The sequence below is a fragment of the Phocoena sinus genome, chromosome 9, assembly GCF_008692025.1.
Source record: "Phocoena sinus isolate mPhoSin1 chromosome 9, mPhoSin1.pri, whole genome shotgun sequence".
NCBI lineage: Eukaryota > Metazoa > Chordata > Mammalia > Artiodactyla > Phocoenidae > Phocoena > Phocoena sinus.
The window spans coordinates 6,999,551-7,016,826 of record NC_045771.1 but is presented as its reverse complement, the minus strand read 5'-3'; the positions used below and the strand labels follow the sequence as shown (position 1 = coordinate 7,016,826).

Genomic DNA, 17,276 nt, shown 5'->3' with positions numbered 1-17,276 from the left:
TCCCGGGACAGCTGATAACTTCTATTTTCCTTCAAGACTCAGCTATCATGTCAACTTCTCCAGGAAACCTTCCCTGAAACTCCCAGGACACAGAAAAATTTCTTTCCTATATGCTACTTACTATAGCTGCTTTTATTTCATGTTTATATCTGTTGTGGGTTGGACTATATCCCCCCCCACAAAAGACATGTTGAAGTCCTAACCCCTGGTATCTGTGAATGTGATCTTATTTGGAAATAGGTTCTTTGCAGATGTGATTAAGATGTTAGTTAAGATGAGGTCGTATGGGAGCTTCCCGGGCTTCCCTGGTGGCGCAGTGGTTGGGAGTCTGCCTGCCGATGCAGGGGACGCAGGTTCATGCCCTGGTCCGGGAAGATCCCACATGCCGCGGAGCGGCTGGGGCCGTGAGCCATAGCCCCTGAGCCTGCACGTCCGGAGCCTGTGCTCCGCAACGGGAGGGGCCACAACAGTGAGAGGCCCGCGTACTGCAAAAAAACCCAAAAAACAAACAAACAAACAAACAAAAAGATGAGGTCGTATGGGAGTAGGGTGGGCCCTTAATCCAATATGACTGGTGTGTGTATAAGAAGAGGAGAAGAGAAGAAGAAACACAGAGGCACAGGGAAGACACTATGAGTTGATGGGGGCAGAGATTGAAGTGATAGTGATGCCTCTACAAGTCAGGGAACACAAGGATTGCCAGCAAATCCCAGAAGCTAGGTAGAAGCAAGGAACGACTCTCCCTAGAGCCTCAGAGGGAGCATGGCCCTGCCAACACCTTGATTTCAGAATTATAGCCTCCAGAACTGTGGGAAACTAAATTTCTGTTGTTTTAAGCCACCCAGCTTGTGGTACTTTGTTATGGCAGTCCTAGGAAATGAATACGACGTCACATAATTATGCAATATGCATTGAGTTGAATTTATTTGCTTTCTTGCCACTTCCCACTGCTAAGTAAAGCTACAGCCCCACGAGGAAAGTTTACCTTATTCCACTCTTTATCCCCTGTACAATATCTGGCACATGGAGGCACTCATAAATGATTGTAAAACGTAAAAGAAACGTTATAGTGTCAATGATCATTGTTGACTTTTCCAAAACCCAAAGATCTTAATCAGTTTACACTTGGCAGTGAACAGACAATTTTGCATATCATTGAATGTTTCAAATTGTAATGTCTTCTCAGTGAAAAATCTATAACCATCCTCAGCCATCTCTGATTGGTGGGCTCTCTCTTCTTACCTTATTCAGGTAAAAATTTCACATTAATATTTGGTTTAAAGGCAATATGGGGAGTTCCCTGGTGGTCCAGTAGCTAAGACTCCACGTTCCCAATGCAGGGGGCCTGGCTTCGATCCCTGGTCAGGGAACTAGATCCCACATGCCGCAACGAAGACCCTGTGCAGCCAAATAAACAAATAAGTAAATATTAAAAAAAAAATACGCAGGGAAGCAGTGCAGTAGAGTAGTCAAGAACTTGGGCTGTGGATAAACAACAAGGCCCTACTGTATAGTACAGGGAACTGTGTTCACTATACTTTTATAAACCATAATGGAAAAGAATATATAGATGTACAGCTGAGTCACTTTGCCGTACAGCAGACATTGAACACAACATTGTAAATCCACTATATGTCAATAAAATTAAAAGAAAAAAACAACTTGGACAGGGAAGTCCAAAGAACTTGTATTTGAATCCCTACTTGTCCACTTCTTAGTCCTGTGACCTTGGGCAAATTATTTGACTTTTAAGGCATGTTATCTCTATTATAGCATAGTTGAGAAGATTAGATCATATAATACATGTTAAAGAGCATAGCATGGCCCCTGACATTTGGTACTCAATAACTGTTAGTTGTTATTGCTATAAAGAGATCATGAAAGGGAAAGACTTTAATAGAATTTTTCCCACAACTAGAAGAAAATGTAAAACTATTTTTGTGGTTCTGGAGTAACATGGCAAAACACAAATTTAGAAGGCATAAAGGGAAACACACTGACAGATTTGACTACATAAAAATAAACTTGGGGAATTTCCTGGTGGTCCAGTGGTTAGGACTCCATGCTGTCACTGCCGAGGGGCCAGGTTCAACCCCTGGTCAGGGAATTAAAATCCCACAAGCTGCGTGGCGTGGCCCAAAATAAAATAAAATAAAATAAAAAATTTAAAATAATAAATAAATAAAAGCTAAACTTTGGAACATTAAAAGACACAACAACAGTAACAAAAACAAAAGTGAGAGTTATGTATTGCTGGTGGGAATGTAAATTGGCATAACTTCTCTGGATAGCCACATATCTCAAGAGTCTAAAATAATCATGCCCTTGCCCAGTAATCTCTCACTCCTGGCAACTGCATCTAAGAAAACAATCAAAAAAGCTTATAAAAATTATGGATAAGCAGAATCATCTTAAATTTATGTTGTGGTAAAAACTAGAACCTACATGTATAAATAAATTATTAAACACCTGTACAGTGAAGTAATATGTAAACATTTCATTTATGTTTTAGAAGAATATTTAATGCTAGGGAAGATATTCAAGTGTATTAAGTAATAAAGACAGCTTGCAAAACAGTACTTATGGTTCCAAATATGTTAAACAAACAAACAAATACACATAGAAGAAAGAGGCTTGGAAGGATAGACACCAAAATGCTGAGTCATTATCTCTGAATAGTGCAATTATAGGTGGCTTTTGTCTTCTTTATAATCGCTGTATACTTCAACTATTCTGCAAAGCACAGAAAAAGAATAATAAACGTGAATGGAGAAAGACAAAAAGAAAAAGTAAAGGCATCAGCCTCAGAATTCTGGTGGCCACTGGTAGTAAAAATAGAAAATATTTTCAACCTATTTACATCATATAAATATAAAAATATTTAAATAAAAAATAACATCCATACTTCCAACCGAGATGGATAATAGACTTGGAAATTTCCATCTACAATCACAGTAATCTGGTCACTGCACAACTGCCAGGCCTTTCACATATGCCCAGATGAGAACTACATGCACATGTTCTGGGGGTGCACTATTTTCTATTTGGCTTCAAGTTCAGTGTTTGGCCAAGTTCTGCTGTTCAGCTGTGGTGTGCAGCCTTAGCCACTGCAAAGTGGAATAGCTGAACGCTTACTCAATGCCATTTCTGGCATCCTTAAACTTGTACATGAGTAAGACTGTGCTGTTGGGTAGATTTCCATCATATCCCATCAGTGCATCAATCTTCAGTAACGTAAACATGGCATGTCATGGACCTAGAGACTGTCCTACAGAGTGAAGTAAGTCAGAAGGAGAAAGACAAATATTGTATACTATCGCTTATATGTGGAATCTAGAAAAATGGTACAGATGAACTTATTTGCAAAGCAGAAATAGAGTCACAGATGTAGAGAAAAAAACTCACAGTTACCAAGGGGGGAAGGGGGGGATGGGACCAACTGAGAGATTGGGATTGACATATATACACTACTATGTATAAAATAGATAACTAATGAGAACCTACTGTATAACACAGGGAACTCTACTCATTGCTCTGTGGTGACTTAAATGGGAAGGAAACCTAAAAAAAGTGGATATATATATATAGGTATAACTGATTCACTTTGCTGTACAGCAGAAACTAATACAACATTGTAAAGCAACTATACTACAATAAAACGTAATTTAAAAAGAACATGGCATATCAGTCATTGTTAGTATATGAATATCTGCTCTCAAATTTAAATATTTGAAATTCTAGATGTAACTAGAAGTGCAAAATCCGATGTGCTTTATATGTTGAAATGCTAACAATTGAGGTATATATGAATGTATTTTTTTTTTTTTTTTTTTTGCGGTACGCGGGCCTCTCATTGTTGTGGCCTCTCCCGTTGCAGAGCACAGGCTCCGGACGCGCAGGCTCAGCGGCCATGGCTCATGGGCCCAGCCGCTCCGCGGCATGTGGGATCTTCCCGGACCGGGGCACGAACCCGTGTCCCCTGCATCGGCAGGCGGACTCTCAACCACTGCACCACCAGGGAAGCCCCATGAATGTATTTTTAATATTGCAAAAGTAAAATGCTACAATAATTATTGAGGATTATGAAAGGTGCTGATTTTATGTAATAAATGAGAACTTTCAGATAGTTAAATATTAACAGTTAATGTGAATACTGAGAGAATGTCATCCAGATAACTTAAAAAAAACAATATATCCTTTTTGAACCTACAGATGTTCATAAAAATATAAATATGACCACAGGGCAAAACTAACAAATATTAGATTGTATCACAATTCTAATTACTGTAGAATTATTTGGTGCAATTGCATTCATAACACTAAGTAATCTTTAGAAACTAATGTTTAATTAAATTCCATTTGGTCTGTTAATCCTAAAAAAGAAAAAGCCCTATTTGGTAATTTTTCACATATTAGGAGGGTAAAATTAAATGCAGAATGTCAACATGGCTACCTCAAAATTTCACAAGGACAAAAAAAGTCATGTACAAGACATATATGATTAATCATCTTTGATTGAGACATGATTAAAAATAGAGAGGGAGCCAGGAAAAAAAGGAGAAAGGAGATAAAATGAGACACCCAAAATACATTTCTTCTCTCTGAACAACGGACTTTACAAGAATGCTTTTAATTAGACAATGCCTTGTGGTTTGGGATCTGTGAAGGGTAATATTTTTTAAAGCTTGTAGAAATAATTACTGTAGACTGATAACCATTTTAAGCTGTTGAAGAGAAAGGATTTTTTTAGATTTGCCCAAGCTATGAATTCTAAATATTGATTTATTTTAGAAAACATTCCTAAAAACTTTTTCCTGATTTATATTTTGTTGTACACAAAAAGGTTATTGAAATTATGAAATATGCTACCACAGTACGTATATGGTATGTGTGACATTTGGACGTGAAGAATCAACCTTAATTTTTTTAGGTTTGACAACATAGAGGATTAATGATTAATTCAACTATGTTTCCTCTTTCCTTACTTGATGAACGATTCCCGGGTCTCACACACATAGTGAATTTGACTTTGAGAAACATTTATGGAATGTAAAATCTGTAAAGAGAAATGCACAAAATTATTGACTACAGAGCAAATATGGTAAAGGCTATGGGTACAAGCATATAATTTGTTTACTCCCTTCAGTTCTATATTCAGAAAATGGTTATAGCTTAAAAAGATGTAATAGAAAATGAGTGGATTCAAGCAGAAAGATTGTAGACTACTTCCACAATTTTTCTTCAACCAATAACAAATTTTGTTAAACAAGAACCTTTGAAATTGTCTTGTCGTGTACATATGCAAAATATTTAAACAAGATAGAACAACAGCTATTACATCCGTCAAAGGCTTATAGAATAAAGAAGGCCTTAATTCTGTATTTTCCAGAGAACGTTACCAACGTAGCAAGACTTACTAATAACCAATGGTGATTTGCATGGAAAGCAGTTTGTTTGCTGGAACTTGCTGAATAAATTGATGTCCCTTGAGAATGCAAGTATTTCCTACATCATTGCTGCTGAAAAAAGATTTCCTTTTGATTCTACTCTAAGGAAGATGCTGAAATTGACGTGCATCCAAGGAAAGCCAAGATGCAGATGGAAACTTCAATTATTTTCTTAACTTGAAAACCAGTTAAATTGCTCCATTGTCCCATTTCTAGATCCAAAGTTTAAGAACAAATTTTTCTCCAGTGAGTATGTATAGTGGCATACTGTATACAGGCTAAAATATTAGAAATTAGGGACTTCCCTGGTGGCACAGTGGTTAAGAATCCGCCTGCCAATGCAGGCGACATGGGTTTGCGCTCTGGTCCGGGAAGATCCCACATGCCGCGGAGTAACTAAGCCTGGGCACCACAGTTACTGGAGCCCCGTGCTCTGCAACAAGAGAAACCACCACAATGAGAAGCCCACGTACTGCAGGGAAGAGTAGCCCACTCTCGCAGCAACTAGAGAAAGCCCATGCACAGCAACGAAGACCCAATGCAGTCAAAAATTAAAAATAAAATAAAGTAAAAAGATATTTAAAAAAGGAATTAGAAATTAAAAATATGAGGATGGCCATCTTAAATCTGCTTCTGAAAATATGTATTTTCTTGAAACAGTGCACAAAACTTCAGTCAGCGAAATTGCTTCGATGAAATGCTATCACCATCCCCCCAAATGTTCAAAGCTAAGAATTAAAAAAGAGAAAATCTTTACCTTAATAAGCTCCTATTAGAAGAAAGAATATTTAATGGTAATGTTACCATATTATACTGGCAGAACTAGACCTATGCCCCAAGAAGCTCAGTTGAAAGTATCTTATTTTTTTTTTTTTTTTTTTTTTTTTTATGCGTTACGCGGGCCTCTCACTGTTGTGGCCTCTCCCGCTGCGGAGGACAGGCTCCGGACGCGCAGGCTCAGCGGCCATGGCTCACGGGCCCAGCCGCTCCGCGGCATGTGGGATCCTCCCAGACCGGGGCACGAACCCGTGTCCCCTGCATCGGCAGGCGGACTCTCAACCACTGCGCCACCAGGGAAGCCCCGAAAGTATCTTATTTAGTAATACAATTGTTTCTATTTAATGGTCATAGGAGTGTCCAGCAGTTGCTGTTCTTGCCTTATAAGTTCAAACTTTAAATTTTTTAAAGTTTTAATTACTACATTTTTTTTTTTTTTTTTTTTTTCAGTATGCGGGCCTCTCACTGTTGTGGCCTCTCCCGTTGTGGAGCACAGGCTCCAGACGCGCAGGCTCAGCGGCCATGGCTCACGGGCCTAGCTGCTCTGCAGCATGTGGGATCTTCCCAGACCGGGGCACGAACCCGTGTCCCCTGCATCAGCAGGCGGACTCTCAACCACTGCGCCACCAGGGAAGCCCCTAATTACTACATTTTTAATAATAAAATTACAAAAATGAATTTCCTTTCCAAGAAAATTCAGATTTCCCCCATCTTTTCTAGAAGTTCATTCGATTATGGTGATATTCTGATTCAGAGAATAGCAATTTTTTAACATCTTTATTGGAGTATAATTGCTTTACAATGACAATTTTTTACCATCATTCACCATTTGACCAAAATATATATTAATTTGAGGTAGACCTCAAATTACATACTGCAGGTGTAGCTACAGTCTAAAAATAGCTTAGTAGGCTCAAGAGCAGGCCCAACAGGACGGTTCTCATACTTTTGTGATTTATAGCTTCTTTAACTGTTATGGGCATTGACGATTCATTTGCTGAAATACACGTTTGGGAGGACTTCGGGCCACGTTAAGCCTGTTTGAAAGGAGGGCCTTGCTGGAAACTCAGGGTTATATGGTTGTCTTACTGTAACATACGCTCTGTCAGCCTTAGATACACAACCTCCGTAGATAGCACTTGGTTCTTTGCTGTCCGTTAGCACAGACCCAGCAAACCCCAGCTTCAATAATCCGAGATATAAGGACGACTGTAGTTTTGGTCCTAACACCGGCCACGTGGGATGTGAACCGCTTCCCCTTGGGAGCCACATTTGCAATTTCTGCAAGTGATGAACGTCGTCTTCATCACATATCTGTGCCTCATGGTCTCTGATTCTAACCCACTGTCTCCCTACGCCCTGTCCGGCACCTGGACCTCGCACTCCGCCCATTTCCACCTTCCTGCATCGGGCTGCCCTCCCCCTGGCGCCTCCCTTCAGACGGGGCCTGCTGATTGGGCCTCCAGAAAGAAAAACACTTCCCAGAATGAGCCCTGGTTTGTGGCTGGGCCCTAAGCACCAATCTGTGGAGCACTCTCGGGGTTTGTGAGAAAACAAGACTCACTTAGTTCCGTAGAACAAACCGTTCGCGAGCGGAGCCGAGCGAAGCCCGGCCAGCCGGTGGGGCGCAAGTGGCCGCCGGGGCCGGCAGGGGGCGCGCTGCCGCGGCGGGCGGGCGGCGCGTCTAGGCCCGAGCGGTCCCTGGGGTGCGCTCGGTGCCCACAAAGCGCCAGCTGAGGGGCCGCTGCGGGCTGAGCGCGGCTGAGCCTGCCCGCCACCCGAGCTCCACCGGCCGGCCGCCCCGCGCCTCTGCTGCGTCCCCGCGCCCCGAGCAGCCGGGCCCGACGGCAGTGCGAGAGCCGGGTCGGGAAGGCAGGGCCGGGCGGGTGCCGCCTACGGAGAGGCCGGGGGTCGGCCTGCGTGGGGCAGCGCGGAGGCGGCGGCAGCGGCGGCGACTCCGGCCCGGGCCGGACAGCGCAGGACCATGGCCGAAGCAGCCCCGGCTCCGGTAAGGGCGGCCTGCGCGCCGAGCTCAGTGAGCCCGGGAGGGTCGGGGCGCCTCGGGCTCTGCGGTCGGACCCGAGGGAAGGGAGGAGGGCGGGGAGCCCGGCCTGTCAGGCTCGGGGGCCCCGGAGCGGGGCGCAGCCCGGACGGTCGATCGCAGACACTCACCGGGGTCCCGCCGGCAGGGGAGGGGCGTGGGGGGGACCCCGACGCCGAGCGCGGGTCTGGGACAGCTCGCCCTCCCCCATCGTTGGGTCCCTGCCCTTGGGTGTGAGGCCCCGGCTCGCCCATCCCGTTTGGAGGTTTCCAGCGGAGAGAGCCTCTTACACCAATGGAAGAGGAATGAGTGAAGCGATCCTCGCCTGGTGCCAGCCCCGCTCCTGCCTGCCGGACGCGGGGCAGTGGAGTTGGCTTGGTTTGGGGTTTTCATCAGCCATTCTCCAGCCCTGGGAGCCGACCCCACAGTCACCGTCGCTGCCGCCTCCGTGAGCCTCGCGCAGCCACAGATGCCGTGGTGACGGCAACACTTAGGTGTGTTGAAGGACCGCCGGAGGACAGGGATCCCCAGTGCCCAGCCCGTGACGATGCCGGACACGCAGGAGGCCCTCCGTCGGGATTGCAGAGTGAACTAGCGGTGCAGGTTCGGAGGGCGGGATTACCTTCTGCGTGTTTTATTCGTTACGCGGATGTTCACTGCAGGCCTGCCGCGTGCCAAGCCCGCTCCGTCAGTTGCTAAGCCTGCAGAGCTGACCAAGACAGTCGCTGCACACAAGAGCCGTGCAGAACCAGCAGGGACTAGTCAAGTAACAGGACCGGAAACGATGCCTTGGATTTGCCAGCTAAGAAGCCTCTGCTCACCCCAAAGAGAATCATTGTAGTGGATCAGGAGCCAGACTGGCCTACAGAGTAGTGACCCGAAAGTGAGAGGGGGGAAGAAGAGGAGGAAAAAGGGAGCAGCAGCAGTGGGGGTGGGGGATCGAGCAGAGGGAATGTCATCTGTGCCCTCAGACCTATTTTTCCCTTTTGGATCTTGTTTTTCAATACGGTAGAGATGATCATGTGTCTATATGCCAGCCCTGTCCTATAGAAACATAATAGAAGCCACGTATATAACCTTAAACTTTCTAAGCAGTCACATTTTATTTTTATTTATTTATTTATTTATTTATTTATTTATTTATGCCCAGTGGCCTGCTGAGCCCTCGGCAGTGAAAGCGGGGAGTCCTAACCACTGGATGCTGGGGAATTCCCAGTAGTCACATTTTAGAAGTAAAGAGAAATAGATGAAATGAACTTTAATGATATGTTCTATTTAACCCAAGGCTTACAAAATATTTCAGTGTGTGATTAGTATTAAGAAATTATCGATGAAGTTTTACATTTTCTCCCCATACTCAGTCTTCAAAATCTGGTGTGTATTTTTTACTCACGGCACATCTCAATGGAAATAAATGCATCTCAACTGTTCAGCAGCCACATGTGGCTACCATATTGAACAGTGCAGGTCTGTCCCATGGAGAAGACCCGGGAGAGATTGAAACATTGACCATAAACAAGAGAAAAGATTCGTGTACCTAAAAATGTGGAAGGAGGTGGCATTCAGAGCATTAAGTGGAGAGATTCGTTTTAAATAGGATGAACCTTTTTCCTGAGGGAAGGAAAGAAGAAAACATGGACTAAGCAAGCTACTGATGAGTTTGAAGTGGGAAGGAGGGTGAAGAAAAAGATGAGAAAGAGGAGAACGTTGAGAGAGTCGAGGTCTAATAATTCTAACCCTCTTCTCAAAGTAGGAGGCCACGTCATCTCCTGAGAGTGAGGGGCCTGCAGCGGACAGGAGTCTTCCCGCTCAGCCTGCGCTCCCGGAAGCAGCAACAGCAACATCACCTTGTTTTCAATGCAAACTCCCAGTTTTCCTACTTGACCTACTGAAGCAGAGTCTTGCATTTTAGCAGGGCCTCCAGATGATGCTTAGGCTCATTGGTTTGAGAAGCGCTGTACTAAAAGCTGGAGAGGGCCAGGGGCTTGTGGCGGCCACGCTGTGGAATGGGAAGCGGAGTGTGGGGCACAGGGCAGTGCTGAGTCCCTGCTGAGCTTAGAGACCGTGGGTGTGTGGTGACACCAGTTTACCTGGTTGTGTGACTTCATTTCGTAGGGCTTACCAGCCTGCTTCCAGGAACAGAGAATGAGAACAATTGAACTGATTCAAAGCCGGAGGTTAGCCGAGCAGGTGAGGCAGAAAGGCAGACGAGTGAAGGGGTTGAAGTTAGCTGAAATGATCACCTAAGGAAGAAAGCAAAGCCCGGAGCAGGCCGGTAAACCAGGAGCAAATGGAACAGTCAAGGGTTCAGTGGGATCGCAGAGCAGGTGAAAGGAGAAAGGTGCTGGGAGAGCTGCAGAGACCGGAGGTTACGGCCAAAGAGCCGGTTATCAAACTCGTAGAGTCAGAAGGCTTTGCAGAGGTCATCCTCATCCAACCTCCCGTTTCTTGTAGGAGTTTCATTTTCTATACACTCTTTGTTCCAAGGTATGTTCAGTGAGGAGGCAGCCTGTTATGTTCCTGGAAAGATCTAGTTCAAATAGGCCAGAGTTTACGTTCCTGAAAATTTCATGTTGGTTCTAGTTCTGCCCTCTGGAGTAACACAGTATAGGAGTAAACAAGTCTGTCCTGCCTTCTGTTTTATAACCCTCAAATATTTGAAAATAGCTGTCATGCTTTCTCCACACTCAACATTCTCAGCTTATTCAGCTGCTACTGAACGATATGGTTGTGGCTTGTCAGCAGGGTGATGGATGGGGCCGGAGCCTAAGTCAATAAATAAGGGGTTTATCAGAAGGGCACCGAGCTCACTGAGACCTGGAAAGATCCTGATGCACTTAGAGCTTTTCCAGAGACAGAGGATGCAGCAGCACCCTGGCCTCTGGGTGACTGGCTCTGTGCCAGGCTGCTTCTTGCTCCAGTTTCACCTGTTCACTGTCTCACCTACTCCATCCCTCAACCACCAAAGCAATTCTCTTGGCTTTTGATGTCAATGAGCTCCATAAAGATGAGGCTTATGCAGGCACTACTAATACTATATTTAGATTAATCTCCGCTGGCCACTCAAGCAGCGCTTATCTCATTTTAGTTCGGATTAGGGCTCCTTCTAACACTCAATGTCTCATCTCCTCTTTCCACTGCACACAGACTTCTGAATGGGACTCCGAATGCCTTACATCCCTGCAGGCGCTTCCTCTTCCCACACCCCCAGCAGCAAATGAAGCACACCTGCAGACTGCGGCCATCTCCTTGTGGACAGTAGTGGCGGCCGTGCAGGCTATCGAGAGAAAGGTGGAGGTCCACAGCCGGCGACTCCTGCACCTGGAAGGACGGACAGGGACAGCCGAAAAGAAGCTGGCCAGCTGCGAAAAGACAGTGGCTGATCTCGGGAACCAGCTGGAGGGCAAGTGGGCGGTGCTGGGGACCCTGCTGCAGGAGTACGGGCTGCTGCAGAGGCGGCTGGAGAACTTGGAGAACCTGCTGAGGAACAGGAACTTCTGGATCCTGCGGCTGCCCCCCGGTATTAAAGGAGATATCCCAAAGGTAATACCTCCACTTCTGCGTGCACAGTGCTACCACTAGACCTTAGACTATTAGCAAGGGGTAGTCTTGGTCAATCAGTTTGGCTGAAGGAACCAAGAAGTTGTTTTGTGTTTTATCTATTTTGGAAGCATTCCACATTCAATTTAGTGATCATTTGAAGTGTCAGACTTCAGATTGGAAAACTCTTCCCAATCCAAAGTCGGCTATCCGGCAGGTGGATTTTTTTCTCTTTTGCCCATTACTCCCCAAGTCACTTTCTTCTTTCTTAACCTGTCTGCTACAGTCTTGGTTGGAAACAAAAGTAAATATTATTTAAATCAGTCAATTTGAATTTGTTGGCAATTCTGGTAAAAAAAAAAAAGAGGAGGACAGAGGAAGGGATGTGGAGTTAAGTGGTTAATACAAGGTTTGGGGCTGTCTGTGGGTCTAGGATCCACATGGATCCTGTCCTTCCGCATCCTTTACAGAGTGCGCCACAGTGCTAGGGCCCGGCCTTTCTGAAGGGAATAGTCCCTAAAACAACAGGAAATAAACATCATTCTTGAGCTATGGAAGACAGCCTTGAGGCAGCTAGTTTCCAAACATGCCCGTTTATTTATTCATTCATTCAACAAATACTTCTTGAACACTTAGTATTTGCTTGATATCTACTTCCTGAAGGCACAGCAGTGAACAATTGTTGTAAGCTCCCCTGGAGCTTAAATTTTAGGGGGAAAGATAATATAAACAAACAAAATAAATCCATTTAAGTACTTTGATAAAAATAAAAGTGCTATCTGGTGATTTATTTTTTAGATTGGATGTCACAGAAGGTCTCATAAAGTAGCTAATTTTTAGGCTGAGACTAAATGACAGGAAGGAACCTACTGGGAGAAGATCTGAGGAAGAGCTTCCCAGGTGTAAAGAATACCTGGTGCAATGTCCCAAAGGCACAAACAACCTTGAAACACTGAGGGGAAGGAAAAAGACCAGTTGGCTGGTGTGCAGTGAGTAAGTGGAGCACGGCTAGAGAAGCAGGGGGCAGCTCATTTAGGGCAGTGTTTTTCAGCCCTAGCTGTACAGGAATCACCTGGGGGGCTTTTAAAATTTTGATGGGCATCACATCTAGAGGTTCTGATGTAACAGGTTCAGGATGCGGCCTAATCATTAATCTTAAAACTCCATAGATAATTCTAATATGCAGCTACGGTTGTGAACCACTGACATAGGGCATTGGAGACCGAGGTGAGGAATGTGGACTTTATCTTGGGTGTAATGGGAAGACTGGGGGATTTTTTAGATGAGGAGTTATATCTGGTCTGTATTTTGAAAGAATCTCTTTGGCCGCTCTGGGCCGAATGGGTCATGGGGGTAAGAACAGAAGCAGGGAGAAAACAATAAGGCAGCTATAATAGTAGGAGGGCCGAGAGTGGCTTGAGTGAGGGTGGCAGTAGTGGAGATGGAGACAAGTGGACAGATTCAGGCTGTTTTGGTGGTAAAATTGACGGTAGGACTTACTAATGGGAATTAGGGAATGAGGAATTAAGAACAAGAGCTGTAAATTAACTGTGATAATTTACTGAGCACTTACTGTTGTAAGTGCTTTAGTTACTTTAATAAGACTCCTAACTTGCCCAAGCTCATACAGTCAGTAAGTATAAATGCTGGAGTTGTACTGTGACACAGTTGGCTCCAGAGCGTATGCTCTTAACCACGGGCTCTTAGGCTTTTGACTTGAAGGACTGGATGGATGGTATTGGCACTTACAGAGGTGGGGATGCGGCAGGGTGGGAAGGAATTAGTTCTCCTTTGGCAGCATTGGTTTGAGATGGCTGGGATACGTTCGGGAGAGATGTTAAGTGATCTTCGAAGCCCAAAGGTGAGAAATATTTGGAAATCACTGACGTACAGATTGTATTGTTAAGTCGTGAGGCCGGAGGTGATTACTTCGGGAGAGAATGTGGAGAAGCAGCAGAAAGAGTCCGAGGACCAAGCGCCATAAGTGGGAGTGGTGGCCAGTGAGTGTGTGGGTCACAGGGTCAAGGGACAGTGGCCGTGTGGGTTAACGTGTTACTGAACGGGCTAGAAGGATGAGGATGGTGAATACAACTTGGCAACACAGCCTCGCTGGGGACCTTGCAAGAGTTGTTTTAGTGCAGGGCCGGGGATAGAAGACTGGGTGGAGCAGGCTGAAGGGCGAACAGGAAGAGAGGCGATGGAGGCTCCTTTAAGGCTGGCGGGGGCGGGGAGCAGAGGTGAGCAGGCGGCAGAGGGCTCAGAGTCAGCTGCTTAGAACCTTCCCCACGGAGTGTTTTGTTTGTGTATCTGGAGCACCTCCAGAAGGGTTTTGGGGTAATTTAAACATAATATTTGCCATAAAGTTACTTACTGTCTTACCTGGATGAGTGGATAACATTTAAACTGTCCTTTTTTTTTTTGCGATACGCGGGCCTCTCACTGTTGTGGCCTCTCCCGTTGCGGAGCATAGGCTCCGGACGCGCAGGCTCAGCGGCCATGGCTCACGGGCCCAGCCGCTCCGCAGCATGTGGGATCTTCCCGGACCGGGGGTGTCCCCTGCATCTGCAGGCGGACTCTCAACCACTGCGCCACCAGGGAAGCTCTAAACTGTCCATCTTAAACTCCAAAGTCATATATAAAATAATGTGATTTCTCTCAAAGATTTCTTCATGAAATTGAAATATATCGAAGATTTACTAGATTGAAACATGGGCCACACAGGTAGAAATTTTGTGTCCTTGATTTGTTGAAAATGCTCTTATTCTGCCCTTACTTTTGAATGCCAAACTCAAAATAATTTTCCCTCAGATTTTTTTTCCTAATTTTAATTTTTTAAATTGTGGTAAAATATATATGACATAAAATTTACCATTTTGTGGGGGAGGGAAAAAAAGAAAAAATATTTACCATTTTAAGTGTACAGTTCAGTGGCATTTAGTACATGCCCATTGTTATGCAGCTGTCACCACCAACCATCTTCAGAACTTCTTCATTTTGCAAAACTTTAATGCTGCACCTATAGAACCCCCCCATTCCCCCCTCCCCCAGCCCCTGGCAACCCCACTTCTGCTTTCTGTCTCTGTGAATCTGTCTGCTCTAGGTCCTCATCTAGGTAGGGTCATGCAGTGTGACATCTGTCCCCGTACGACTGGCTTATTTCACTGAGCATGACCTCTCCCAGGTTCATCCATGTTGGAGCAGGTGTCAGAATTTCCTTCTTAAGGCTGAATAATATTCCATTTCTCTCACAGTTTTAAAGGCATTGGTCCTTTGTCTCATAACATCAAATGCCATTGATGAAAAGTTTAATAACAAATCAATTCTCATTCGTTTGTAAGAAATCTCTTTTTTTTTGTTTTTCCTCTCTGGAAGATTTTATCTTCTATTTGTACTTGGTTTTTCTAAAATTTGTTGAGGATGTGTCTGCGTGTAGGTCTTTTAAACTTTTTGTTGGGCACTCGGTGTGACCTTTCAGTCAGAAGACTGATATGTTTTTCCACTTTGGAAAATTTTCTTCTGTGATTCTATTTTTATAATTTTTCATTTCCCCCTTTCACATTTTTTTCTGTTCTCTTTCTTGAATTACTGTTTGACAGATGATGGATTATTGTCTTTGTGTCTTTAATTTTTCCTTTATATTTTTCACCTTTTAAACTAGAGTTCTCTGACGTTTCCTTCCAGCCTTTCTTTTATTTTAACAAGTATATATTTAATTTTCCAGAATATTTATTTTCTCCTTTTTTAAAGCAGCCTGAATTTTTTTTTAATGGATGCAGTATCTACTTGAATGTCTCTGAGAATATGTATTGGAGCTTTTTTTTTTTTTAATTCTCTAGGATTGTTTGTAGTGTGTGTTCATCTTGATGCTATTAGTTTTACTTTTTCAATATCGAGTAATCCTTGGTTGTTTGTAGGTTAATTAAGAGGTTAATTTGAGGAAGCTGGCGTGTTTTCTTTGCCATCATGTAAGTCTGTTTAACCAAAGGATCTTTCCTTTGCAGGAGAGGCTCTCCATAGGTGCCCGATATAGGTGGGCTTCACTTTAAGGTGCTGTGCAAGGAGCAGACAGGCAGTGTGGGGGGCCACCCAGAGGCCAGGAGTAAGGTGGTACTCTAAGTTGTCAGCACCGCACTGGGACCGGGTGCTGTCTCCAGGCAGGTTTCTTTTTTAAAATATTTAATGGCTGCGTTGGGTCTTCTTTGCTGCGCACGGGCTTTCTCTAGTTGTGGCGAGCGGGGGCTACTCTCTTCGTTGTGGTGCGCAGGCTTCTCATTGCGGTGGCTTCTCGTTGCGGAGCACGGGTTCTAGGAGCGCGGGCTTCAGTAGTTGTGGCTCGAGGGCTCTAGAGCGCAGGCTCAGTACTTGTGGCACATGGGCTTAGTTGATCCGCGGCATGTGGGATCTTCCCGGACCAGGGCTGGAACCCGTGTCCCCTGCATTGGCAGGTGGATTCCTAACCACTGTGCCACCACGGAAGCCCTCCAGGCGGGTTTTTTAATTTCTTTAGAGTTGAGGTCTGGGTTTCAGCTTTGGGGTAAATGCTGCTTTCCCAGGGCTGATGAGGACAAGGCAGGGGGCCCCGCTATTCCAGAGGTCGACCTCCAGACTGCAGTTTATAACCAGTAACCCCTACTCAGCATCTCTGCCAGCTTTGAGCTTGGAATTCTCTGGATTCCTTACTGCAGTCCTTTCCTGTGTGTTGTCAGAGATGCAGCTTCCTCGTACCTTAGACCCCAGCACAGGCGCATCCTCTAGGTCTCAGTGAGAAACTCATCAGAAATTCTGATCTAGTGACGGCCTCTCCTTCTCATTCTTGATGCTGGTATTGAGTCCCTCCTGCTCTTATTTACTGTCATTTCAATGGAACTCTGGGTGGAAAGGGAAGTACATATGTGTTTAGTTCACAATCTTGAACCAGAAGCCCATCTCAATCCTTTATTTTTGTCATTATTTTATCACATGTGTTTCTGTTGTAAGCTATCACAAATCTTTTGTGTAGTGAGATTAGATAAAAAATTAACTATTGAGCATCTACGTTTGCCTCAGTTGGTTTTAGATGCTGAGCAGGATGTAAAATGAGTAATTTATGGTTCTAGCTCCTAAGGAACAAAATTCATGGTTGGGGAAGAAAAGATGACACAAATGAAGCAATTAGAAATTAATTGCCTCATAGAATTGTACAGACCTTTGTATTTTAAAGGATATGTTAAGTTTATGAAGATGAGTATCTTTTTATTGAATTTTTTAATTTTGGGAAAAAAGTATATGTTTATATATTAGTTACACGGAGTCTTTCTTGCTCTTGGATATTTCTTTTCCCGTAGCACCCTGTTTTTATTTTATGGGTTTAATATCTCTCGCTTCTTTATGGGATTACTAATTAAGGTTTTTAAAAAAATTCTGTTGCCTAGGTATTTCTATTTTTTCCACAGTTATTTTTTCCCTCCTTTTATTTTAGTCTTTCTTGATCA

At 44.3% G+C, this 17,276-nt stretch overlaps 1 protein-coding gene across 3 annotated transcripts in view; it reads left to right on the top strand.

The window, feature by feature from the left end:
- The first annotated feature begins 7,785 nt into the window (after window positions 1–7,785).
- Window positions 7,786–17,276, top strand: part of ZNF398 (zinc finger protein 398) — a 28,796-nt gene continuing 19,305 nt past the window's right edge. Inside the window, exons 1-3 of one of the 3 annotated variants that reach the window (XM_032643463.1) lie at window positions 7,786–8,232; window positions 8,662–8,868; window positions 11,413–11,808. In XM_032643463.1, coding sequence (XP_032499354.1) covers window positions 8,209–8,232; window positions 8,662–8,868; window positions 11,413–11,808 — 627 coding nt within the window. In that variant the 5' untranslated portion in view covers window positions 7,786–8,208. Of the gene's footprint in view, window positions 8,233–8,661; window positions 8,869–10,380; window positions 10,456–11,412; window positions 11,809–17,276 lie in introns of all 3 variants that reach the window. The other 2 variants (XM_032643464.1, XM_032643465.1) reach the window with 2 other exon arrangements.